At 40.6% G+C, this 27,812-nt stretch overlaps 1 protein-coding gene across 2 annotated transcripts in view; it reads right to left on the reverse strand.

Annotated features, from left to right (window-relative positions):
• Kcnip4 (potassium voltage-gated channel interacting protein 4) overlaps positions 1 to 5,349 on the reverse strand; it is a 1,082,012-nt gene extending 1,076,663 nt beyond the window's left edge. Inside the window, exon 1 of one of the 2 annotated variants that reach the window (XM_028865923.2) lies at positions 4,768 to 5,349. In XM_028865923.2, coding sequence (XP_028721756.1) covers positions 4,768 to 4,828 — 61 coding nt within the window. In that variant the 5' untranslated portion in view covers positions 4,829 to 5,349. The remainder of the gene's footprint in view (positions 1 to 4,767) is intronic. The other variant, XM_028865927.2, reaches the window with a different exon arrangement.
• Positions 5,350 to 27,812: the final 22,463 nt, after the last annotated feature.

A 27,812-nucleotide genomic window follows, 5' to 3' on the forward strand; every position in this document is an offset into this window, starting at 1 on the left:
AGAAAGGGACTGCATTGGAGATGAGTCTGGATAGACTGCAGACAATCACCAAGCAATGTCAGGGCAGGAAGTTAATCCTTAATGGTGGGAAAATACAAAGTATGCTTGAGAACTAGGGAAAACTCCAGTGCAGCTATACCAAAGCACAGACCTGGCAGAACTATAGGAGATAATGTAGAGGGAGAAGATGATCACCTTATCATGAGAGCCTTTGATACCAATCCAAAACTACCATAGCTTTCCTTCTGAAAGTAGAATCAAAGGGAGGTACTAAAATATATTTTCTAGGACAATAAAACTGAAATCAAGTGTTAGTGAATCCAGTTGACTTTAAGTGGGAGATGGTAAGGAAAAAGGATTCAACATACTTGACTGGAAATGATGCTATGATCATAACTTGAGGGAGTTGAGAGGAAACCAAGGTGAGAAATAGAAATAAATAAACACTGGTGACTGATTCAGCAGAGATGGAAGACCCATAGAGAAGGGTCTGTTTCAACCACTTCCAAACTTTATGTCACAAATAATGGTGGCCACATTTGAACAATAACTTACTTTTAAAGGGCAAAAATATGTATTTGGGGGGGGGCTTTTTGTTTTTACTTGACAAAGCTAGTAAAACTTGCTGATGGGTCTGAAATTCTAGTAAGGAGAATGTCTGTCTAGCACTTGGGAGGAACATTGAGCTAGACTGTGCACAAGGAGACTGGCACACCACAAGAGAAATTAAAATAGCCATTTGCTTAAGAGGAGAGTACACAGAGGAGAGATAATTAAAACAGAACTTGGTGAAAGTTGCATAGAATGTACAAAAGAAAAGAAGTAAGGGTCATAATAAGAGTTACCAGGAATCCGAGATGGTACAGAGTAATTCAGTTCCTCAGACGGCCATGGAGAAGAATGCAGTCATTATCAGCTATTGAGACAGTAAATGTGAGTCCTCAAACTAGATGCTAGGAAATGAAGTGATAACCAGGAATCAATGGCTCTCCCAGAGATCGTAGTCCGCAAAGGAGCATTTGGTGAGCAGAGGAAGTACCAAGGTGAATTCAGGAGGATATAGCAGAGGCATAAGGTCATTTAACCAAATAAGACATTTTGAAAAATAAATGGGTGATTCAGTGCTCAAGGGTGAATACATTTATAGTAAAGGGCTCAGTTGAACAACCTTAAGACACTTTTTGAGGATAGTAAAGGCCTATTGAACAAATAACACTTATATCTTCATCTCTTCTCTCTTTTCCCTCTATCTCTGTCTGTCTCTCTCTCACACACACATGCACACACACATACACACTGATCTATTGGAAATGGTCTCTAGGAGGAGAGCTATTGGGTAAACAAGTCAATGTGCTATGAAATATTAAAAAGCAATATTATCCACGTTATGAAAACCAGCAAGGACAAGGAAAACAAAATGACAAAAAATGAGTAAGAAAGATTGTGTACTGTCCAGAAATATATTTTCAAAACAAACCAACCACTATCTTCTCTAAAACTCTTCAGAAATCTTGAACACATATTTTATCTTGCATGGCTCATTAATGTCCAAAACAGCTATGTCCTTATTTTATGAATGAGGGTGTAAACATCAACCAGAAAAGAAAAAAGTAAAGCATATCAGGGAAACCAATGGGCATCTCTGAGTTGTAGTACTTCACAATATTTATTGAATATTCCCTTTCATCTGTGTGAAATAAAGGAAGTAGAATATCTCATACAATGAAAAGCTTTTCCAAGGTTCAGAATAAATGAATTTTTGACTATTACTCATGGGGAATTGCTAATTTGACTTTCCTTGAACCTTAATAAACATGAAACTTTAGCTGAAGCCACAAAACATCCATCAAATTATGATTAAAAATTCCAGCAGATTTTCTCACTACTGTTGAAACATGTACTTTTCTCCCCACTTTTACTGTAGATTACATCAGATAACAGCTGCCATCCCTAAGTTAGATAACACAAATTAAGGACACTGATGAATAATTTTATAGGGCTTTTTTCTCTGACCTTCTTTCTGATTCTTTTAAATATATGATTGAAATCTCCTCTCTTCTCTCCCCTCCCCCCCCCTCTCTCTCTCTCTCTCTCTCACACACACACACACACACACACACACACACACACATACACATCTGGTAGTAGAATTATGTTGGAATTTTACAACGAGGTATCAAAATAATGGGACTAGATAATAGAAATCAAAATGTATTGAGACAATCTTTAAGAATAACATGGAATCTGATGAGTATCAAAGTCTAGTATGCCCTACACCATCACTATGCTGTGGTCTGTAACATTCACACTATTAACTGTAATGACCTCGAAGGTGATGCATGGATGCACACTAAGTGCTTTTACATGTTGAAAAGCATAAGGATGAAAGTTTAAGCAACATAATTAAACTCTTATGCCACCATATATGAGATTTTCCCATTATTTGCCGCATCGAGTGAGGGGATCTCTTTCGCCTCTCTACAGAGCATTTTTCAAAGTTTAGCCTCCAAATAAAGTCATAATACACATACACACATATGAAAGTGAAAGGGAGAAATTTCTCCAGTTTGAATTTTTTTCTTCCTTCTCTCTTTCTAGATTTCTCTATTAGATAATTCTGTTAATGTTTGATTGAATCCTTTTATAATTCTCTAGTCGGTGAATGTATATTCAGGGGGAAAACCATTAAAGTCCACTTATTGAAGAGGAAACAAGAGGTTGGGGCTATTGTTTTAAACCTAAACCTAAAACCTTTAAAATTGACAGTCACCCATTTTCCCCCTGATGATTACAGATTTGAGCACAGATAACCAAAGTGCTAAATCATATTTAGTCACCTCTTGTAGCACCTTTAGACTAGTGGCACCAAGAACTAAAGCAATGCTCTCAACCATCTTTGTTTCCTTTGGTCTCATCATCACACATTAATTACCTAAAAATGTCCACACAGAACTAAAGAAACAAGTGTTAAAACTTCGCTTTCATCCTCATCTTAGCCAAGATGTAATCAACGTCTTTCTATTCTCCAATAAGTCATTACTGTAGATGCTAGAGATGATATCGCATTTTCTATTTTTCATATTTATTTGTTTCATATTCATCAGGTATGATTTCATTTGTATTTCTCATTTACAGAAATTCTACCCACCAGGATACCGGACAGAGAGTGAACATATAAATTTAATCCCCATCTGACTGACTAGGCTCAGATAAAGAGCTATCCTTACTGAGGAGGCAAATATAAGCCACCAACTCTAAAGACGGTGCCCCCACAGTCTGTCCCAGCTCTGATTCTGTACCACCCTCCTGAGCCTTGAGTTCACAAGCCCTCCTGAATGAGAGTGAGCTGATCACCCCATTCACAGCAGGCGAAACTGCAACTATAGTTTCTTTACACTCAACCTACAATCAGCCCCTTACACTTAAAGTGTCATTCTAACAAAAACAAAGGAGAAATTCCAGTCTTTTAAATATTGCACATATCTTTCATATACCCTTCTAGGTATACTAGGTCATAACAGGTAGGCAGTTGCTACTCTGAGAAAACACCATCAGAGGTCAAATTTGGGGTGTCAGCGGTGGTCATGACATTCATTTTCAAGGGACTATGAAGAACCAAGACTTTTTAAAATTTCACACTCAAATGAGACAAGTGCCCTCCTAGTTAGACCGAGCCTAACTATCAGAGGGAAGGTTCTGGTAGATGTCCATTTCTTATGCCCATGCTGGACTCAGTTGTTCAGGTGCCTCTATTTCCTCGAGTAATAAAGAGAATGCACATACACACACACACACACACACACACACACACACACACACACACACACACACACTACTTTCTGACAACTTTATAGCTGTTAGGGCCACATTCTGACCCTGTAAAGCCAAATGACACGGTAGCTACACGTGACTCCGTGCCTTATATAATCTTCCTCACTCACATTCTCCACAACCACCTTGATCTTATTTAGGGTCCTCAAAAAAAAAAAAAAAAATCTGAACACATCAAAGTCATCTAAAAACAAACTGATGTAACCCAAGATGGTTTGTAGGAGGGAGGACATAAATTCTGCCTTAGGTCCTGCTAAACTCAGAGAACAGTTCCTACCCCTGCATGTTTCCCTGAGAGCCACGCTCCTTGCACAGTGCCCAGTACCTTTCCAAGACTGTACTGTATAAAAATTATTTCCAAGTGTCACTGAGGACTATATTCTCCAAACACACTAAACTGCAGGTAGCGATAGAACGAGACAAGCGCGCCTGCAAAAGGCTCTGACGTGGGCAACATCCCGTCTGCGTATTACCCAGGGGATCAAAATAGAGTTCTAGTGAAGTGTTTGGGAGCATCAAGGAAGTGCGGAGGGGGTGGATCAACACCATTTTGGCTCATTTATTCCCCAGGTGTTAGGGGAAGGAAGTGTGCCTGTGAAAGGCATCTGGTAAAAGCAAACACAACCTCAGAAATTTTCAGGGAAGGCAAAAAGTACGCTCAGGATCGCAGCGGACCCCGCCACCAGCGAGTTTCAAACACACTTCAAGCATTTTCCTCCTCCTAGACCCTGGCATGCACCCCCACTCCTTGGCGCCCTCATGCCCCCACTCCCACCTCCCTTTCCCAAACCCGTCTGGGTCCGCACTCTCTCTCATGCAGCGATGGCAACAAGCGTCTCCCCCCACCCCCGCCCCCAGCGTGGAAGGGGCACCAGATCGTAGCGAGGGAAGGACAGTGCCAGCGGGGTGCCTGATCGCGAGCCCATCTCATCCTACCGCCTGTGGAGCTCGCCTCCTCCAGCTGAGCTGAGATGCTTTCCACTCTCCTGACGTTCATCTTGGGGGACGCTGGGTGAGAGAGCAACACTCTTAAGAGTCCACTGGCCCAGGGGCGACTGGCGATGGGTCTGGCACGGGTGCGCACAGCAGCTCTGTCCTGGGCGACCAAGGCGCTGAGAGCTGGAGGCGGCGGCGGGCAGGGCGCGCGGAGCCGCTGCAGGTGCGGGCGGAGGCCGGCGGGGGGCGCCGGGGGCGCTTTGCCGCGCTGGGTGGCAGGGATGAGCGGGTGGTGGGGGCCGGGACACCAGACGCTGAGAAGCCTGGACGCTGTACCGCCAGACAGAGCGAGGCGCCCCCCGCCCCTGGCAAGCTTGGCACCGCCTCTGCCACCTGCTGCCAAGTCACCTAAGGAGAAAGTGGAAGAGGCTGTAGCAGCGCCTCAGGTGACAGCAGATGCACCCAAAAACAGAGACCTGAAGCAGCTTAAGGCTTAGCAGGGCTCCTTTCGAGATTTTCTTGGAACCCCTTTTTGCATCGCGCGGAGCCTGGCTCTAGGCTGGCTCAAGACGAAGCTCTTTGGCAAAGAAACATACTGCGGGGTCCTTAGGGGGTCAGACTCTGGCCTGTGGAGTGAGAAGCTGGGTTCGAAGGACAGCAGAAGGCAAGCGCAAGGAGACGCCCTTCTCAGGAACCAGGCAGAGTGCCAACAACTTCTAGACAGGAAACTTCCCAAGCGCAACTCAGTCATGAGACTCGGAGAGAGGTTGGAGAAAGTGACTTCTAGACACTGACTAGACAGGGCCAAGGTGAACCACGGCACTTTGCACGGTCCAGCTGAGCTGTCTAGGAGACAATTCCCACCAGCTCCTTCTCCAAAGGGAGGTTTCACTGGAGGTCGCCCTGTTGGAAGGGATGGCTGAGATCCCAGGGGAATTCATCACCCACGGTTGCATGTCTTTCTAAGCAATCCAAGGCCAGCAATGGCTGGGAGGCAGAGACAACCCAATAAACCACTTGTGGCCATGGTTACTGTTGGAGAGAGAGCCGAGCATTAAAATAGGCCCCCAGGAGTGAAGTCTATGGTGCCTCTTTTGAAAAGAAAGGTCAAGCTGACCCGTTCTGTGGGCCAGCAAAGCAAACTGGCATTTGTTCACACTCTCAGCTGCAAGGTCAATTGACCCTGACACAGCTGAAGTAGTTTCTAAGAGTTCCGACAGTCATTCTTTCTCCCTGCACCCACCCAGCTACAAACACCATGAACCCTTGCTCCTTTCTTCAGTTAGGATTCAACAGTCACTTGTCCTTCCTTTCAACCCTAGTCCCACAAGAGACTCACTTGAAAGCTCTGTGGTGAGTTCCACACTCACGGTTGAGAAGACAGTTCCAGCACCTCCACTGTCTCCATTCAAATCCTACTTCCAATAGTTAAAGATCGTGTGACTTTATCCAACCTGTTTACGCGAGGTGTCTGCTGTAATCTACTTTATAGCTCTGTTGGGATTTAAGGAAACCAGCAGAAGTAAGGGCAAAAATAGCTTCAGGATAGGGTAGTGAAAGCAGCTGTGAGGGCCGTATGCTTGGGAACACTAAGGGGGCTGCTGTGGCTGAAGCCGTGATGAAGGCAGAGTAATGGGACAGAAGAGCCAGAGGATAAGATCACGTGCAGTGTAAATATTTACTGAGTCAAGTATATAAAATTATAAGTAATGTACACACCTTTCTTTCTTCTAACAAGCCTCCTGTCCGTCCTTCCTAGCCTATTCTGTTTCATTCTGGTCATGTGGCGTCCTAGGACTTCAGTAATCTCAAAGCAAGCTTACCACTAGCAATCCTGACGACAACTCTCCCTCCGCAGATCACGAATGCCTCTCCAGCTGTAAACTCCAGTGTTTTCTTGTAGTGGGTAGCTATTCCAGCTTGGTTCTGGAAGTTCCAAGCCCCATTGAGACTCTGGCAACTGTCACGCCTACGAGGCGGGCTAAGGGAGGCGTCTGGAGATCGGAGACCTGGATGGGCAAGCGCTCTCTCTGTTCCTGGACCCTGGACGGTGGAGGTTGATTGAGCAGAGCTCCAGAGAACACCGCTGGACTGCGATACACCTTCCCCAGACCCCCGCAACGTATCTATTCCTTCATTTGTAAGTCACCCACTAAATAAATCTTCCTTTTAACTACGTGGAGTGGCCTTTATAATTTCCCCAATATTTTCTCTCTACTGACTTCTAAAACTACCTTCATGTGTGGGTTTGGGCCCAGCTGGCTGAGCTGGAATCTAACTGTGTGTCCAAAGCGAACAACTCAACCTTTCTCGACTCAAAAATGTACAAAACAGTAATGCCTGCCTCAGTAAACTTCTGGCAAAGATTAAAGGAGATGAAATGCATGATGTGCTTTGGATGATTCTGGCACATAGTAAGAGTTCAGTGAGAGACGCTATAAAGAAAGTTCTCATAATTGCCATTATCATTACCATCACCACATTGTATCCTGATGAAATTAAAGAAGGTAAAAAAGGCACCACCTTGTTCTAAAACAGATTCTCCCTCCTTATTTACATCACGAGTAATTTACAACTCCTTTGCCATCTGTAAAATTCTAAGAATATTTTCTGTGTGCCAGTCCACTTTTCAAGACCTGTTAGTGAGGATTAGTCCCCTTGGGTCCTTCTATGTTGTATCTCTAGACTAGCTATAAATAAAGCAGCAAAATCATCCAAAGTGGACACTATATTGGAGAAGTTGCAACATGTTAAGCCTCCAAAATACTTGTGTGGGATCTTTGTTACTATAACATTTGTGTCTGAAGTCTTTATATGGATTCTTAGTCTCTGACAAAACACAGAAAAGTTCTCTTCTGCTGCTGCTGGCCTCAAATGTAGTTCCTTTTATATGTATGAGCATTTTTCTTTCGTGTATGTCTGTATATCCCAGGTATGCCTGGTGCACATGGAGTCCAGAAGAGGGTATCAGATCCTCTAAAAACTGAAATGGAATTACAGTTGGTTGTGGTCTGTCCTGTGGGTGCTGGTTTTGGAGTCTGCATCCTCTGCAAAAGCAGTCAATGTTCTTAACCACTGAACAATCTTTGCAGTTCCATTTGCTGCCATGTGTACTGCCGTTCTTAATACACTGAAGGTCTAGAGTTAACTGTCTTGTTCATTCCATCCTTTATTGGCTCTTCAGCTGCCCCAAGTATAGGAAATATTCATCCTCTGAAGCTGGCCAGCCTTCCACTCAGCATATGCACAAAGAGTCCTGTTTTTTACTGCAAACTCCAGAGTACTTTTCATATTGCATGTGTCTAGTCCATGGTCCCTACTAGGGATCATATAAAAAAAAAAAGACACAAAAAATTGTAAGTAAACCATGTGCCAGCCATTAACCTCAGATATTTATGAACATTGCTTCATTTAATCTTTACAAAACCATATTGGGCCATACCTATTTTTTCCAGAAAGTCACCATCCATTTCTCAGCTTCAGCTCTCCATCTGTTAAAAAGGAGAATGTGAAGATCAAATAAGATAATGAAAATAAAATCTATTTATAAACCAAGAAATATTGCCAGGATTATTTTATTGTGCTCTGAACTATTATTGCCTGTAACTTACTGGTTGTTTCTGAAAGACCCCTACATTCAGCACAGTTCTCCTTTGCTCACGAGGACTTATACAATTACAGTCAAACCCAGTGCTTTTAATGTTGATTAAGTGCTTACTCTGCACCTTGTACTCTATTAACAAACTCTGTATCACTACATCACTTCACAACTAAGAAGGAATGCATTTTATAACTATTGTATGCTGATTTAAAAGCATGACTGAAACTCACAGACATTAAGTTGCCCAATATCAGTCAGCTCTGAAGAAATGCAGCTGAGATTTGATGCTGCATTCATCTCTTGACAAACCTGGAGCTGTTGGTCACTTCTGGACAGTCCTCAGATTTTAACATATATTAGTTACACATGCACTTGGTATAAAAACTCCTTTCCTTCAGCCTTGATGAGGGATTCATTGAATTGGGAAAAAAGTCTAAGACTGTCTCTTACATTAATGCATTTCATCTTTTCGAGCAGTTTTAAATGCTTAGGAAAATTTAACAGAAACTCACAGTTCCTTGCACAGAATTTCCTTCCTATGTTTTCCCAATAACATCTTGAGGTTTCTCTATTACAATCCATAACTGACAGGCCAACAGCACAGTGCATTTTACTAAAGTCCATAGTTGATTTAGGACTTGTGAGTTTATAGGAAAAGAGATATTTCTCAGAGAGAAAGCCAGGTGAGGATAAAGTACCTTTGCACAGACAGAACTCCACTTTACAACTTGATCTGGGCTTGCAGCCTCTAGAACTGGGGGATAATAAACCACTGTTGTTAAAACTACTCAGCCTGAGATTTTGTTGTTGTTGTTGTTGTTATGACAGCCAAGTGTATCACATGTCAACAACAACAACAACAAAAACTAGAGCACAGCCTGGGATGCTGTGTCTTCATCCTCATCTAGGATCCTGTCAGGAACTGATAGTCTGGATCTGACTTAGCCTTCTTGATCAACCATATCCCATTTACAAACACCCTCAGGCCCCTCCAGGTACACAGATGACTCTGGAGATGGAATGTTCAGCAGGACCCATGCTATGTGGCCCTAGCATTCTTCTGGAGCCCATTGAGTGGGAAGGAGTTGGTATAATAACACAGATCAGTTCACTGGACTTGACCTTGGCAAGCCAAACCTGTTTTCCTCTTGTGTAAGCCCCTACTTAAATGAATGAAACTGGTTATTGCCTATTAGTGTTCAAGCCACAAGTATTCACAACCATGACCAAGTCACGGCACCTGTCAAATTCTTACTTTTCCATGATTTCTCAGGATTCAAATAATCGGGTATTCTACACTGAGGTTCTCACATTAAAGAAAATATTAATGTGCTACGGAGACAAAGATGAGGAAAGCAGTGAAGGGCCACAAGGCTAGTTCTGAGCCTTCTGCACAATGAATATGTGTACAACCGATTGTTCTTTATGACTCTGAAATGGAGACAAGTCAGATGTTATTAGCCCACTTTGCAGATGAAGAAACTGACCCCCGTAGAGATGAAGGAAGTTGCTTGAATTATCATAAGGCATATGAGATGCAACCAGGTCACAAACTTTCATCACCTGACACCTTTCAGCGCGCGGCTGTGCGAGTCTTGCCAACTTTATATAAGCTGGCATGCTGCCAAATGAACTGTAATTCTCTAAGCACCAAAATTCAGACTTGGCTTGCAACTCTGTCTTACAGAGTAAGTCCATATTAAAAATGAAGAGTTATTATCTCACTGAACTGCATTTCTCCTGCCTTGTGGACTTGAGCAAATACACTGGCTGCAGTCTCTGTGTGGCAGCAGAGTTGATTAGGGGATTTGCTTTCGAACAGGGCTTTACTTTAGCCATAGAACTCACCAGAAACTTACATGCCATTAATGGAGTTAATGCATAGAAGATTTCTATCTAGAATATATCTCTAGAAATAATTTCTAATTGGGAGATGGGCTCATTAAATTCTAAATTACTTTATACTTTTGTCTTGGTATTTTTGTTGACTGTTCACTGACCTGCACAAAAGCTTAAAACAGGAAAGTGGAGAGTGTTTGCTAGTTCATTAACCATTTCAAGGAAGCTGTACAAAAATGATTTCACTAAAACTGAATGATTGGTTTCTAGAGTAACCTCTTGAATCAAATTTGGATATAGCAGATAACTATTTTACACCACCTGCTTTCTGCACCAGACCCTGTACTAGTTGCTTTATGGCAGTGTGATACAACCTAGACAGATCTGGGAAGATGAAGTCTTAATTGAGAAAATGCCTCCATCAGATTGGCCTGTAGACCCGTCTATGTGATATATTCTTGATTATTGATGTGGGAAACCCAACTTGCTGTGGGTGGTGACACTCCTGGGCAGATGGTCCAGGAATATATATATCAAACTAAGCAAGCCTGGAGAGAAAGCCAGTAAGCAGCATTTCTCCATGGCCTTCAGCTTCAGTTCCTGCCTGCAGGTTCCTGGCCTAACTTCCTTCAATGGTGGATTGTGGTGTGGAAGTGTAAGCCAAATAAACTCTTTATTCTTCAATTTCCTTTGCTCATGATATTTTATTACAGCAATAGAAACCTAAAAAAATAAAAATGAAAAATACACATTTATTTATGTGTGTGGTCCAAAGAAGTGTGTGGTACACTGCTGAAAACTAGTGAGCTTGGTGACTTAGATAAGACCTGAACAAGATAAAGTCATCCAAAATTCCAGCGTAGATGGGGGAGGTGCTTTCCAGGCTCACTCTTAATAGGGTTAATAGCTCCTGGGGTGGGGGAAGGGAGAATCATTCCTTTTAAAAGTATCGGCCATTCGCAGGTTTCCTGTGCTCCTGTAGCTAACACCACACTTGTGTACATTTAGGTGCTACTAATTGGACTTAGTGAGCTATTAAAAAAAAGAAAGAATTAACTTGGGAGGGGCACATATTCAGGAGGACATGGCAAGAGTTGGAGGAGAGAAATTCGGTTGGATATAATCATATTTATGCATGTGTGAAACTATCAAGACTAAACTCAAATTATAATTTAAACATAGTATTTATCTAAGTCTAAGACTTCAATAGATGTGTACTTTGAAAATACATTCAATTTAGTTTGCCTTGGAGAGAATAAGTAAAGTTAAAGTTCTTTATATAAATTAGGAATGTTGCAGGGCAACCAAAAGCCCACAGCCTAAGTCCAACTAATACTGAACATGTAAGCCAAATATGTGAAACTGTTACATACACACTTGTCAAAATAGATGAAGAACTTGATAAAGTGCAGGTGTAAGCTAACAACACGTTAACAAATGAATGAAAGGGAAAAGGGATAGGCCTTAAAGGCTCAGTGCTATAAGCTTTTCAAAAGCCCAGATCCTCGGGTGTGTGAGATGGTTCTGTTTGTCAACTTGACCCAATCTAGACTCACTTAAGCAGAAAGTCTCAGTGAGGGGTGATCCAGATGAGGTTGACCTGTTGTCATGTCTACAGGAAACTGTACCATGTTAATTGATGGAGGAGGATCCAGCCCACTATGGGCACCATTCTCTCTGTGCTCTTGATTGTGTATGTAATGTGATCAGCTCCTTCAAGATCCTGCTGTCTTGAATTCCCCATAATGACGGACTATCACCAGGAATTGTTAGCCAATTAAATGCTTTCTCTCTCAAAGTTGCTCATTTCAGGGTATTTTTATCACAGCAACAGAGAGGAAACTAGGGCAGTGGACAAGAGCAACAGGTGTTATCTTCAAATGTGGCTCTATCCTGAACAGTGGATGCTCATTTTATATATATATATATTTTCCAGGACCATTTGACCAGGGTTGATAAATAGAGTGGAGATGAATAAATAACATCATGCCATACTTGAATATGCTCCTTGATATACACCAAAGGTTTAACAAAACAGATGCATAAGTTATCTGACAGGATTTTTAAATTTGCCCTCACCTTAAGAAAAGGAGTTCCCACACATGCACACCCATCAACACCTGAGACAGGAGGGAGAGCTGGCCCTGAGGTCAGAAGGATGAGAGAGAGCTGCCCCTGCCTGCCACCAGTGGCAACACTTGGGAGAGCAGGCCCTGTACTTCACCTGGGCAGCACAATAGAGCCAATCCTGTTGACAGAGGTGTGGGTGAGCCAGCCTCGAAGTTGTGAGCATGAGAGAACTGTCCCTGTTATTCATCTGTCATGTGGTGGCGTGGGTGGGGAAAAAATGAGTTCCCCCCACCAATCAATGCCTGAGGCAGATGGGAGAGATGGCCATGAGAACATAAGACACTCAAGAGAGTGGACCGTATGTCACACCTGGGCAACACAGTAGAGATGGCCCTGAAAATGTAGATGTGGGAGATCTGACCCTGAGGATATGAAAGCCTGAGAGCTGGCCCTGCCTTTTGCTCATGATTGCAAAGGTTGAACTCATCAAAGCAATGCAGGAGAGCTTACCCTTCTGGTGAGGACAAAGAAGAGCTGGCAGACTGACCAACCCTGCAACTACACAGGCCCACAACCAGGATTAAGAGGTGGCTCAACCCAATATCTGCCCCATCTGTCATCTGCTGGAGCATGTGAAGGGACCAGTCCTGCAGACCCAAAGCTGCAGGATTTCCACAACACAGCACAACAGGAGTCTCAGTGGGGGCCCAGCATTGATAGTGTAGCAAACCAGAGGCCACTAACCAGACTAATGACTCTTTGCAATGAACATTTGCAAGTAAAGATATATGGACAAATGTGTTTACTGTCTGACTCACTATGTCACACTATAGCTTCCATGATGAGATTTGCCCCCGCCCCTTCTTTTCTTTTTTTCTCTTAAATTTTATCTGAGGTGAGAGACTGCAAAGGGAGAGGGCAGATACGCAGGGGTGGGAAATGAATGGGCTAGAGATGCATGATGTAAAAGACACAAAGAATAAATGAAAAAAAGGTTATAATAAATAAATAAATAAAATAAAGAGAGGAGTGCCTGGATGAATAAAGGAATATGAGTGACTAATTAGCCACAATATTTGTGGTGGTTTGAATGAGAAGGGCCTCCATAACCTTATATATGTGAATGCTTGGTCCCCAGCTGGTGGAGCTGCATGGGTAGGATTATGTGGTATGGCCTTGATGGAAGAGATGTGTCACCAGGGGTGAGCTTTGAGCTTTTAAAAAATAACCATACTATTCCCAGATAGTTTTTTTTTTTTTTTATCTTTCTCACACATTTGTATAAGATGTGAACTCTCAGCTATTACTAGAGTGCCATGCCTGCTGGCCTCCTGACATACTCCCCTCTGTGATGGTCATAGACTCACCCTGTGAAACTGTGAGTCCCCAGTAAACTCTCCTATAAGTTGCCTTGGTCATGGTGTTTTGTGACAGCAATAGAAAGTAACTGAGACAATATTTTACTGAAAAAAAAATGTTCTGAGAAGATAAAATTTTGGTAAAGTAAAATAACATGGAGAAATCACTCTGATGCACAAAGCACACATGTATAAGTGTGTTTCCTAATCTCTGGTTCCTCATTCTTTAATTTATAAGCAAGAGCTATGTGTATCAATGCAATCTTGGGAATATTCAAGATGCACCAACCAAGTACTAAGTAGAAAAATATAACAGAGGAAAAGAATGCCTGAATTCAAAGAGCTGCTATTGTAGAGATGCATCTACAACAGGAAGTAAGTTTTCAATCAATGAGTGGATGCTTGCATAGTATGCATGATGCACCACTTCTGTGTTATTCCATCCTTGTAGCTCCATAAGATTGTCTATCAGTTAACATAAAAGAAACCTCCCTCAATTTAGTAGCTTAACACAACAATGATTTGTTTTGCTTACATTCCAGTGGTCTGCCAATTTAGACTGTGCTCAGCTGGGTTCACTCATGCATCTGTAGTCAGCTGGCAATGATGTAGTCATCTCACGTGCTACGCAGGTGGTTTGAATAATGAAGACAACCAGACTATGCCTCCCTTGTCATCCATCAGTCTTGCCCGTGTTTCTTCATGTGATGCTAGTTTATGAAGACAAAACCAAAGTAGGTGCTTATTACAGTACCTTTCAACTTCTTCTTCGAATATGTTTATTACATCCTATTGGCCAGAGGAACTCAAAGCCATTTCAGTTTTGGAAATGAACTTAAGAGTGGTGGGCCTTAGATGGGACAAAATGAAAAATATTGCAAGAGGATTTTCTATGGTCTAATATTTGTGACCCTTCCTCACCCAACTCTAATAAGAGTTGGATCTGGACCATTGCTATTTGTGTGGACCAGGAGAACAGAGCCTGCATTAATAGAAGCAGTGTTCTGGTAAAGGAAATAGCTCACCTCTTCTGTTATGTATATCATCTAAAAACTAAGAAATGAGCCTTCACCACACACCAAATAACTAAATACACTGCCACCTTGAAGGTTTTAAATAAATTTCTGTTGTTTAGAAGCCACAAAAGTTGGGATAGCGAAATGGCTCAATGGGCAAAAGTGCTGATCATGCAAGTGTGAGCACCCGAGTTCAAATCTTCAGACCCCACAGAAAATTTGGGTGCATAGTGGGAACACCTGTAATCCAAGTGTCCCTATACAGAGATGGAAGATTGATACAAGGGACTCTCTAGAAGCATGTGGACCAAGCTGGTATGGAGTATGCAGCTGAAAAACAAGAGAGAAGCTATCTTGAACAAGGTGGAAGGTGAAGACCAAAACTGAAAGTCTTCCTCTGATCTCCACAGGTCCACCATGGCATGTATACACCCATATTCACAAAATGAATGTAGACACAGAGAGAAGGGGTAGGGAGAGAGAGAGAGAGAGAGAGAGAGAGAGAGAGAGAGAGAGAGAGAGAGAGAGAGAAACTCAATTAATAGCATTATATTATAGCAGCCCAAGTTAACTAGAACATAGTAGTTAGAGAGAAGAGAAGAGTTTGTGGCCTTTTCCTCAATCTACTCTAGAGAGCTGCTCTTAATGTCTTGGTGAGGTACAGAGTTTTTAATGTATTTTCCCATTCCTATCAAGGTCAGTGAAAAGCCTATGAAATGGCAGAGGCATGACTCAAACTACTCAGTCAGTTCAGTAACCAATAAGCATATGTGCTATACAACACTACAACTGTCACAAAGGGCACATTTATTTTCTGTAAAAACACTTAGCAATGTCTCCAACTCAACAGTGGGCATCAGCGAAGCTTCCATAGATGAAGTAACATCAGTTCTTCTAAATCCTAATGGACAAAGATGAATGAATTCCCTAAACAAGAGACGAAGGCAGGAAGATTGCTTATCAAAGTGACCACATCAATACAAGAGACTCATAAAGATTTTGGAACAAATTCTTAGAACAAAGGAGCATCAAATTGTTCCCTAGGCTGAAGCACAGACAGTCAAGTTCACAGGGAGAAATACAATTGGGGTAAGCTAAGAAAACCTTAAAACCAAGCTGTGATTTTAGGCTTTGATCAAAGATCTTAACATCTTATTGGAAGAATTTGGGGCAACAGATAGTAACTTGGGATTCTGGCTTATACTCATAATTCTGGAAACCATAAAAGAAAGAAATAGATTTGGGTAACATTAAAAGAGGAGGTTAGTTGCAAGAGCCTTGCAGTGACCAAGCAATAGAAATAATTTGAGCTGAGATAATGATATGAAACAGCACACTGGAGAGACATTTATAAGACGAGATGCAATGACTAGTAAGATGATGAAGGAATCCTTATGATGCTCAGGTTCTGGCTTGGATGCTGCTTGGATGACGGTGTCATTCTCTGGATCAAAGAGTTCAAAAGACAAAGAAATGTTCAAGATGGAAATGTGTCATCTCATTTGCATGTGAAATGCTTATATCCAACTGTGAGGTGGAAATGAGTCTGGCATCCCAGAAGGATTCTGGTTTGGAGAAATGGGTAAGAAATTCATCGATGTATAGAAAAGATTATCTGGAAACATTGTAAAACAGAACTAATAATATATTAATTATTCATTTGTTTCATGCTGGGAAGAAATTTAAAAACACTTCATTTAGCTATTTTAATTTTCATGAAAATTCGAAGAAGCAAAGTTGTTACTATGTCCACTTTATAGATACCCACCCAAGTTGTGAAGGCCACATTGGAACAACTGGCTAGAAGGAGATCTTTGAGTCAACTGAGATGGTTTATGACATTTCCATTTGTTTTTCTCATAGGAATGGATGCCTAAGGCTTTATTCTGCAAAATATACTGAAAAAAAAAAAGTCTGCAAACTTTGTGAGTTTGACACTGTGTTGGTTTTGCCAAAGATCAGGCTTGTAACCTCAGCTGCCCACTGAAGAGCAAGACCTGTTTACTTTTCTAATGGAAGGGACATCTGCAACCTGGCAGTGTTGGAATGAAAATGAAAAGCGCCAATTACAGAAGGAAGCCTACGAGAGGTGCTCAAATTGGTACTTCTTATTATTATCTGAAAATTCTAATCATCTACAGCTTTAGCTTGCAAAATAAAGGGATGCAAGTTTTCAAACAGTAATCTTAAACACATGAGCAAAGGGTCTTTTATTAATCTAGAAAGATCACTAATAATCTCCTGGCTCTTAAACACAATCAGGCACTTTGATGGTAGAAGGTCTAGAGTGAGTGAGAAATAACTCATGGGCTGTGCAAGAGTTTTGATGTCAAATGTCTCCCACCAACTCATATGCTTAAACACTTTAGGAAGTGAATCCTAGTTAAAGGAAGAGAGTCACTGGGCAAGGGGTGACCTTGAAATTTATAGCCTCGTGCTGTGGATATCACTCTATATAAATAAAACACTGATGGCCAGTGACCAGGCAGGAAGTATAGGCGGGACAAAGAGAGAGGAGAATTGGGGAAACAGGAAGAAGGAGGAGAGACACTGCAGCCACAGCCAGGACAAGCAGCATGTAAAGACGCCAGTAAGCCACCAGCCACGTGGCAAGGTATAGATTTATAGAAATGGGTTAATTTAAGATAAAAGAACAGTTAGCAAGAAGCCTGCCACGGCCATACAGTTTGTAAGCAATATAAATGTCTGTGTTTACTTGGTTGGGTTTGAGCGGCTGTGGGACTGGCGGGTGACAGAGATTTGTCCTGACTGTGGGCAAAGGCAGGAAAACTCTAGCAACAGCCTCGTTCATTTCTTGTATCATCTTGTACTTCATATTCCTGTGAAATGTGAGATCAGCTCAAGCATTATGCTCCTGTCACCATGAACTGCAGGCTCACATGCCTTTCCCATGAGGGACCATAGCCCATCAAACCATGATTCTGCTTCTCTTAAGTGCTTCTTTTCAGGAATTTGGCTATAGCAGCAGGAAAATAATGAATGCAACATGGAATGTCCATTGTTGAATAGCAAGGCTCTTTATACTATGCCAACACTACAGTGTGAGGCTTGGAAAGAAATAACAAGTCCTATCTACTATTGAGAGGTAAAAACTAAAGACTGGCATTTGCTGAACACTGTGACAGACATTCTTAAACATACATACACATAAAAACACATGATTTAATGCTTATATTACACATATGTAAGTAATATCTTACTCACCCAACTAGCCTCATCTGGCAGGTGAGAATCTAGAATGACCAGATAAGTGGACAACTAAACATAAGCACAATAAGAAAAGTCCAAAGCTACATTAAGCAAGGAAGGAGAAGGTTGCTGAGATAAAAAATAAATCTTTCCAAGAAGTAGAGCTGAGCCTACAGAGAGAGTAGCATGGCTCCTGGTTGGAGGAGGCACATTTGCTAATTATATTTGCATAACTGTGGGCTAGCCTTTGAATTCTTTGCCATTCATTTGCTAACCTGTAAGAGGACCATACTATGCCACAAAGTAAGAAGTATGATGGTGTGTAAAAAAAACCCATAGTAATTTGTACATTCCTATATGTGAGCTCTTAGAACAATGCAGCATGATGCTTTTGTCTAATGTGTTAAAATGATATCATCAAAACAGTGTCGATACTGAGACAAGCATTCTGTTCAGTAAACACAAGAACATTACTTTTCTAATTAATAAAAAAACCTAGCTAAAGGCATATCAGTGTGAATCAACAAGCAAACATGTTAAAAATAAAACATCATTATTATAATCTGCCCTCTGTGTCCATGAGTTCTATAGCCAAGGATTCAATTGACCACCAATTCAAAGTGTTAAAAACAATTTTGTCTTGACTGAACATGTGCAGATTCTCTCTTGTGATTATTCTCTAAATAACAAAGCTTAAGAACAATTTCCATAGTTCAATGTTTTCATTTTAATTACCAATGTTCAGAAAGTTTAAAATATTCAGGAAAATATGCACAGGTTCCATGCCAATACTAGGCGGCTTTGCACTAGAAACTCAGCATCTGTGAATTTAGGTATCTGCAGTACATCCTGAACCCAAGCCCTAAGGTGTAAGAAGAGGATTATTTTGTTAGTAATCAGATTAAACACAATGGTTTTAGAATGTTTGAACTGGATGCAAACCATGTTTGAGGTTAACTCATTTGCTGGTAACAATAATGTACAAAATTATACTAGAGACAAAGCTATGATGCCAGAACTCTGCCAACTAAGGAGTTAATGGAGCCAAGTTCCTGGCTGCCCAGTCTGAAGTAAGGGCACTCCTGCTGGTTCCATTTCCTCCTCTTTGGAAGAGTTTCCTTTGTTCCCCTCTGGCCCTGTTTTACTATAAATTGTAAATACATATCTTTTGTGTTAAGTATTTAATCCCTTCCCCCACCCACAGCCCATTCCTCCACCCATGCAGTCAAAATGTGAGGGAAGACTGAACTCACATTTTGTGTTCTCAAAAATGGATACTCAGAGCTAGAGCCCATTCCTGGGGTAAAGCAGGCTCTCTCAGTGAAAAGCCAGGTCATCATTTTTGCTACAGTATCACCATAATACTTAGAAAACAGGACGTCACTGTCCTCACATACTGAAGGTCTGAACTGCTGGAAACTCTACCTGAAACACAGTCAAGACAGATTTCAAAAATGTAGGGTGGGTCACACTGTAAAGTGATGCCAGCCTACAGCTACTTATTAATAGCCCTAGAAACTAAACTGAAGCATGCTCAGATCAATGTCTAAATGCACATTCCCCTCCCAAAATATCTGATAAGTTTCAGGGTTCATTTTCACCTTGCAGATAATTTGGGATCTCTACAAATTGCCCACCTCTCTGAGCAGCTAACAATGACTCCTTCATCTCCTGAGATTTCTTTCCAGTTGGGTAGCCAATGCATCAATGTACAGTAAAGTTCCCATTCACAAAAAAGCCCAGAAGAATGAATGGTAAGGACGCTGGATGAGTTCATAGGGTAATACCTAGACTCCAGTTCAGCTTTAGGCTTCCAAGCAGTGTCCCTAATAGCACTCTTCTCAGTTTAGCTAACAGAGGGGGCCATGCAGCATCACTATTTCATCTTTCCACACCCCTCACAACACACACACACACACACACACACACACACCTTCCCTTCTTGTCCCTCCATGGAAATGTGAAGGCTAATCACAAAGATCTTTATTATGGCTGACCTGAATTATTATCCAGGGCCAGAAAATCAGACCCTAGTTTCACAAGGGGAAATTTTGACTTATGAAGCATAACTACACTGTCAGCATTCTCTAAAATTGAAATATAATGAAAACATTTGTATTATCAATTGAGAGAAGTCATGTTCCCATTCTAATCCCATCTAGCCTAAGGACTCTATGACCTAACAAAGTAAATTCTGTCAATTCTAACATGTTTCCCAAGTCTCCATCTACTGTGCAGAAGAGAAGTAATTATTACCGCCACCCCTGAACAGTGAAAAAAAATAGAGAGAAAACACACACACACACACACACACACACACACACACACACACACACACACACACACACGGAGCCTCAAGGCTGAAAGTAATAATGAGATATTTCTTATGGGTAGACTTTTCCCAAGAATATCTTGAAAAGGAGAACAAGAGAGTAGGTAAAGGTAGATTGTAATTTACCAAATATTATTTTGTCAGAGGAAATACATCAACAGAGATACATGACATGAAAAAAAAAAATCTCCTTACCATGATTATTGTTACAAATCAACCCATGCTGAAGATTCTTTGTAACTTATCGAGTGTGGTCTCCAAGTTCAGCTTCCTGTGTTCAGTAGGCACATTCACAGAGATTTTCCAACACCTTTTTTGAGGTCCAGATCTATAGTTTTATTTACTGATGCAAAAGACTTGCCTTTTTCATATTTCTTCACCAGTTCTGTACTGAATAGGATACCTTGTGGCTGAGTTCATTTGAGTTATAACCCAAACTTTTAAAATAGAAAAATGCATTTAAAGAATGAGGACAAAAAAATGTTATCAACGGAAATGATACAATTTCGAGAGGCCAAACCAAGGCAGAACTTTAGAATAGAGACATAAAGCCTTTGTAATTTTTTTCAATCTTTGTTATGATGTAAACCAAGCCCATCTCACTGTTTTATGCTTATGAGTGTGGATGTAGATCATGTGTTAGAAAAATTGCATTCATTAACGTTCATCAGCACTGTGTCTAATATATTTACTATTTTTTTTACACAAAGCCCTCTTATCTAGAACCTTATTTATTTATAATGAAGAAATTATAATAAGAAATTTTACAGTTCAGCAAATAAAACTGCAATAGCAACAAAAGAAAAAATAGCAAATAGGAACTAGCGATTAGACACTGGCCTCGGAGCGCTCTTTCTTGCCTTCTGGCACTTCACTTGCCTCTAGCCAGGGATTCGTCTCGTTTGTTGGTAGGTAAATGAGTGAAGGCTGCTACAGAAATGAAATTTCTTATTTTTTTTTTCTCATGTGGCCATCAGTTAATAATGAATAGCAAAAACAAGGGAGCCATTTGTAATATTGGTTCAGATAAAATTCAGCCAACCGAGGAGCCAAAAGTCCTCCCTCCTGCCACAGTACAGCTGGAAAAGCAGGGTGAACCTTGGGTAACACAACCCAGAGGGCCACAGATTTGACTTTTAGATCCTAACATTCCTTCTTAACCACCTCAATCTGTGGTCTCCCTTCCATTTGGCATGGACTACATATTGTGAAGCCGTGTGGTTAGAAGCCTCCCCACCCAATAGCCAGACTCTCTTGAGCTAGGATGTGTTTAGGATTGTAAAGAGTGTGATATGTACCTCCAGAAATCATTCTTGGTCACATCTAGCAGGCACCATAAGAAATTCTCAGAGTATATTGTCTGTCTGACCAGTTCCTCCCACTCTTGCCCACCTTTCCCACCATGAAAGTGAAATGTGGCAAATGAAGATACATACTAGAGCAACCAATGACAGGAATAAAATATGCCCCCTCCCCTGTTCACCCAAGGGCGAAATGATCAAGCCCACTGTATCTAGCTGGAGAGGAAAGAGTGTCAAAAGCGACCAACGGCATCCGTAGGTCTATGTGAATTTGAGTTATTCACAAGCTGTGAGAAGCTGCAAACCATGCTGGCAAAGCTTGTGTGTAGGCAGTGGTATTTGGAGATCCTTCTCACTAACAGCCTACAGAGTCAGAAGAGAAGATATCAAAGTGATAGCCTCACCCCCGGGAGCAGATGCTGGTGAGTTTGACTCCTCCCAACCCTGACCCCTCTGCCCAAATCAATCCCTCAGGAAAAAAAGGGGAGGGGGCATTTCAACAGTCTAGTTTATCTGTTCACAGTTGTTCTTTTTTAGGAGAGTAATATGAATAAAGTGTATTCTTTTCTAAATGCTGCACATGTATATAATGTATTTTGATCATATTCATCACCATTAATATCTTTGTCCCTTTCATTCCCATTAATCACCTCCTCTTCCCATCTAACTCTTCTTCTGCTTTCCAGAAAGCTTCAACTTCTATTTATGTTGTAGATATGATATCTACCTTACAAACTTTTTGAGATGCTTCCCCAAACCTGTTCCATTTGTTCCAATGCAACTTAAACTATGGGAGCTTCTGGGGATTTAAACCTCTCTGGCTCCCTGAGGTTTCTGTTCCTTGAACCTGACTTACTGCAACCCATCCATTGTCCTTCTAAACTTGGATTTTCTACACTATATCTTAGACTAGGAGTGCTCTGTGTCCATCTTCTAAATTCTTCCTTCCCATCCTTTATGTTTCCTGGGGAAAAGCCCACTCCCAGACAGTTCCTGTCAGTCCAGACAGAGCTTCAATCCCCCCCCCCCACTTCTCCATTTATCTTTACTTCTGTCAAAAAAAATTGTGCAATTTACCACAATTTGTGATTATATGTTTTATGTATATTTATTAGTTCCAAAATCATCAACCAACACACACACACACACACACACACACACACACACACACACACACACACACACACGTACAAGTACAAGCACATGTACATACACCCTGGAGAACTTAGTTTTGTTGTATTTTTCATAAATAGATGACAGACAGATAAATAAAGACGGGGATAGGCTAACACAAAATAACTAATCATTATTTCAATAAAAGGATGATTTCTTTATTTCTTGGTATATCTTTTTTGTTAAAAAGGTTAAAAAATACCTTGTCAGCTGATTTTATGAATTGTTTTCCATTTTAGAAGGTACAAATTAGCATGAGGATCCCATTTCTAAGTGCAGCAGCTTATCACAATGAATGAATACAAGATGAAGTTGCTTGGGACTCAGAGAGACATTGCATTGTACTTGTTACTTTGAGATGATGCTACCTTCAAGGACAGTAAACTAGGAAGCAGAGCTATTGAAATACTGTAAATGAACATAGTCTATCCCTGAGCCTTCCCTTTGGAATCACATCGTAACACTCACCCAGATGCTCTCAAAGCATGCTGACATTCTGTAGTCTCCCCAACGACAATCCCCTATACACCATCAAAGACAACATCATTCTTCAAATTTACTAACTCCCACTTTGGGTACTTGTTTAGTTCTGCATCTACTCCAGTAGAGCTGTACAAATTACCATGAATGGTGGGTTAAGTAGACACAAATGCATCTTCTTACAATTCTGCCAATCAGAAGTCTAAACTGGGTTTTACTGGGCTAAATAAAGGTCTGGGCAGAATTGCATCCTTCCTGAAGCTGTCAGGGAAAAAATCCATTTTTTTTTTTTTTTGTCTTTTTCAACTGTAACAGATTGCCTGAACATTTTGGCTTACAGTTCCTTATATCTTCAAAGTGGACAATTGCCAAGTGGGTACTTGCCCACTGCCTCTTGACTCTCCCACATATTTCAGGGTCACTGTGACTTTATGGGACTAGCCAAGAACATCCCTCATAGTATCCTTGTTCTAGCTGTTTGACAGCTTGAATTCCGTATTCAGTTTAACTCCACTTTTTTGTATAAGGTAAAATAGTTACAGTTTATAGAATTAAGGCATCCTTGCACTTGAGGCACCATCATTCCAAGGTCACTGACCTCATTCTTTTGGTGTCCTTTCCACAGTAAGCAACAGAGTACCTCACCTCATCTTTTAACCACATTATGCTCTTATACAATAAGGCTTATCTTTTGCCCTCACATTACTGATTTATATGTGTATCTTCACAAGACTATTTTAAGAATGGACTCTAAATAAAAATGAAGTATTAAGGGAGCCAATGTAATGCTATGCACTTATTACTGTTTTTAACAATAGTATTATGGGATGGAAATTGTATCCATTAAGCAGATGGGAAATTACGTGATGTTACCGTAGTTAAGGTCACCAACTAAAATCTTAGATCCCTTGTAAGTCAGAGCTGAGTCTATCTCTCTCTCTCTCTCTCTCTGTGTGTGTGTGTGTGTGTGTGTGTCTGTCTGTCTGTCTGTCTGTGCGTGTCTGTGTGTGCATGTGCAAAATGGAGTATAAGTGCATATATATATATTGAATACCATGAACCTTCTCCTATCACTTCTCACTTTAGTTTTTGTGATAAGGTCTCCAACTGCACCTGGAGATCAATGATTCAACAAGATCAAATGGCCAGTGAGCTCCAGGAATCATTGTGTCTCTACCTTCCCAGAGCTGGGACTGTAGGCACGTGACATGATGGCTGGTGTTTTACATTGGTGCTAAGGATCTGATCTGCAAACTTGTCCATCAAGCACTTTACCAACTGAACTATTTCCCTAGTCCTTAGATCTGAGATTTTTACTCTCAACTTGAGGGTCCCTGAAATTTACAGAGAAGGCCCAAGATGCAGTAGGTATTTATAAAAGAGTGATTGAATTTAGTTTGTTGAGTATTCTATTTCTTACTACAATCTCACTTTCTATTTGGTTGAAAAAAATCTCTTCATTGCATTTCACTTCTGTTATTCCATGTTGTAAAGACAGAATTATTACCAAAACTGCATGCTTCTTTTCAACTGTCAAAATAACTACAATGTTTTAATTCTATAATTGACACGGATTATTAATATCCAATGACAGTGACAGGTGCTCAATAGCCATACTCTTTCTTCTTGATATGTCCGTAATCACAAAGAAAAACTGGAAATCAGTAGGAAAACTGGAAATCAGTAGGTCCTGAGTCCCAGATTCAGCAAGTCTGGCAGAGGGGCTTCAGCATTAGTATGTGTAAAAATGCCCCTCAATGAGGGCAACTGGGCAGTTGAATTTGCATGAGGTTTAAAGGATGATGAATGGCAACCGCATTGTGTGGTTCCTCATAAAGATATCACCTGCATATGGTGGAAATTCATGACTGCTTGACAGTAAATGAATCAATCCCTATAACTTAATTGACAGCATTCAGTCTTAGAGTTAAATATATTTAAGAATAAATATTTAGCTGTGGTATAGAAAATACTGGTTCTTTGTCCTGAGAATTTTTCTAGCTTATTCTATAAGCCATGCCTTTGTTGTAAGAAAATGCCCCATTACAACAACACATTTTATTCCACAAGAAAAATACATGTAATCAAATAAGTCATTATCCCTTTGTCTAATATTGCTTGTAGCTCTTTGAGGAGTTCACATGGAACTGTCACCTTTATTAAAGAATTCTTAAACAGGGAAATATCTACTTACACATACATAGGCTCATCAATACGTCTCCTCAAATAAGATAGGTTTATATGCGTATATACACACACATACAATAATCCCCTATTATAGAATCTGAAATTTCTCTCACAGACTAATTTTGAACATTTTGCCTAGGTAGTAGCATTGCTTTAGGGTGCTGTGGAGAAGATCTTGGTAGGTGGGGGTCTCACTTGCTGAGATGCATCACTAAGATTGTACAGACTTCCTGGTTCTAGTCATATGTCTATGCCACAAACTGAACTGTTTTTTCCACCAGGATTTCCCAACCATTATAAACTGAAACCATGAGGTCAAGTAAATCTTCCCTCCATTATGTTGTTTTATTTAGATATTTGGGTCACAGCTATGTAAAAGTACCTAATACAGTCATATCCAGAGAAATATTCTCTACCTGTCTTGAGTATTTTGGCCCCGGGGAATGGGGTGGGGAAGTCATGTTTCTATAATCACAGAGGTAGAATGGCAAGCAAGGCAAAGTATGGTATATCCTTAATGGTTCTTTTCAGCATTTGAATATGCCCCTTGTGATTCTACCTCATTAATCACAGAAACTCACCTGTACAGAGGTAGTATAGATCCAGGCAGAGGGAAGGACTCCAGGCAGAAAAGACTCCAAAGCTGGAGAGAATGTGATGATTTGTTCAGGTTAGTGGAGCTAATTTACTGAGGTTTGGAGCACTGACTTTCCAGTGTGAATGTGATAATGACAAGAGAGGTCCCTAAAGGTAGTCACCTGGGGACATATCAATTCCATAAAACTCTACCAAGGAGTTTAAATTTTATCTTGAAGGAAATGAAGAAACAGTCATGAATTTAAATAGGAAAGTGGTAAGATCCAATTTGTATTTTAGAATAAGTCTAGCTGGAGCAGGAAGACTTATTTTTGTGCAGTTAACGTTCCTGTAAGAACATCCTTGTGCTGACTTCCAGGGAGAGGTTGTGTACACAGCACTGCAGCAAATAATCAGCATATGGCACTCACCTCAAAAGGGGGTCAGCCTTGTCACATAATGCAGGAACACTACAGAAGGTCAGAATTAGTGGAATTCCATTGAACCTAGAACAGAGGCATCCTCAGTGTCCTTGGAATGCCATTAAATGTAATTACAGGGGCAAAACCAGTTGACTTCAACTGGGGGAAAGGAGGGGATATGGCTAAGAGAGAATATCTAACTCTTCGGAGACTCTTGATCATGTTCATAGTAAAAGAAGAAGATAGATATGAAATCAAAAAAGTCTTGCCAAGTCTTTTTAAAGGAAGAGGCTCAACCACTTTAAATGTTGATGCTAAGAAAATAGTAAAAATGAATAGGTTAGCCATACGACAGAAGAACAGTCAACGTAGTTATTTTCTTTTCCTAAAGAAGATGTGATCCACAGCACAGCTAAAAACTTCTCAATTAGGAACGAGGCCCCACTGAAGCATGAGTGAGAAGCCCACAGGTGTCAGTCATTGAATTTTGGTAGCAAAGAAAAGAAAATGTGAGAAATTTCTCTATGAGAGCTCCTATCCACCTCCCACTCCTCCAACACTGGAATTAGAAATGAGGTCTCCAACTGACTTAACGTATGGCAGAAACAGTGGATTGGACACTAGTAAATTAAAGCTCCTGATGTACTGAGGATAACTAAATGGTCACGTGCATATCATATACAAGAGCTGGATTGGGAATGACTTGAAGCATGCAGATTAGATTTGAGTGCTCTGTTGAGAGAAAATGGGCATTGCAGAGTGCTAGCCATGGTCCTGACAACCAACAGGGGTGTCAGCCTCTCCATGGAATCACATTTATCCTTGGGGACTTGTTGCAACAGGAAGAGAATTTGGATCCACATACTAAGATCTGGCAACAAGTCTAAAATAATAAGTAATCAACTGATGCTGTGAGATGAAAAAAATTAATAACTCAGGAAAAGAAGACAGTGTTAAAATAAGAGAACCCTGATTCGTTTTTGCTGCGTCTAATCTCAATGTGTTCAACTAGTATTTTTAAAATGTTATGTCTTTACTTTACTCCACTATTTAATAAAGTATTTAGTGCTTTCTAACTCGAAGAAAAGTTTGAATCTTGGCTAAATAAAACAGCCAAATTTTTCACATAGTTCATATTTTTAGTTTATATTGCATTTAATCACTAATTTTTCTGTTGTTATTATAGAACAAGGGAGATAATCCACTGCCTAGTTGTGATAGGCAATGGCTCCACCACTGTGTTGGAGCTCTGATCTTATTTACTTATCTTTCAACACATAGTTTTTAATATTCATATTCTAAGTGTTTACATAGGATAATCTGAGTATCTGTTAAATAAATTTAGACAAATCTAATTACTTTAAAGTAAACTGTACTTCAGAAAATATAGAACACAAAATGTGACTTTAAAGGCCATTGTGAAAGACCAAATACAAGAAATAAAGAAATAAAGAGGGAGTGGAAAGAGAGGGAAGGATAG

The sequence above is a fragment of the Peromyscus leucopus genome, chromosome 10, assembly GCF_004664715.2.
Source record: "Peromyscus leucopus breed LL Stock chromosome 10, UCI_PerLeu_2.1, whole genome shotgun sequence".
NCBI classification, from domain to species: Eukaryota; Metazoa; Chordata; class Mammalia; order Rodentia; family Cricetidae; genus Peromyscus; species Peromyscus leucopus.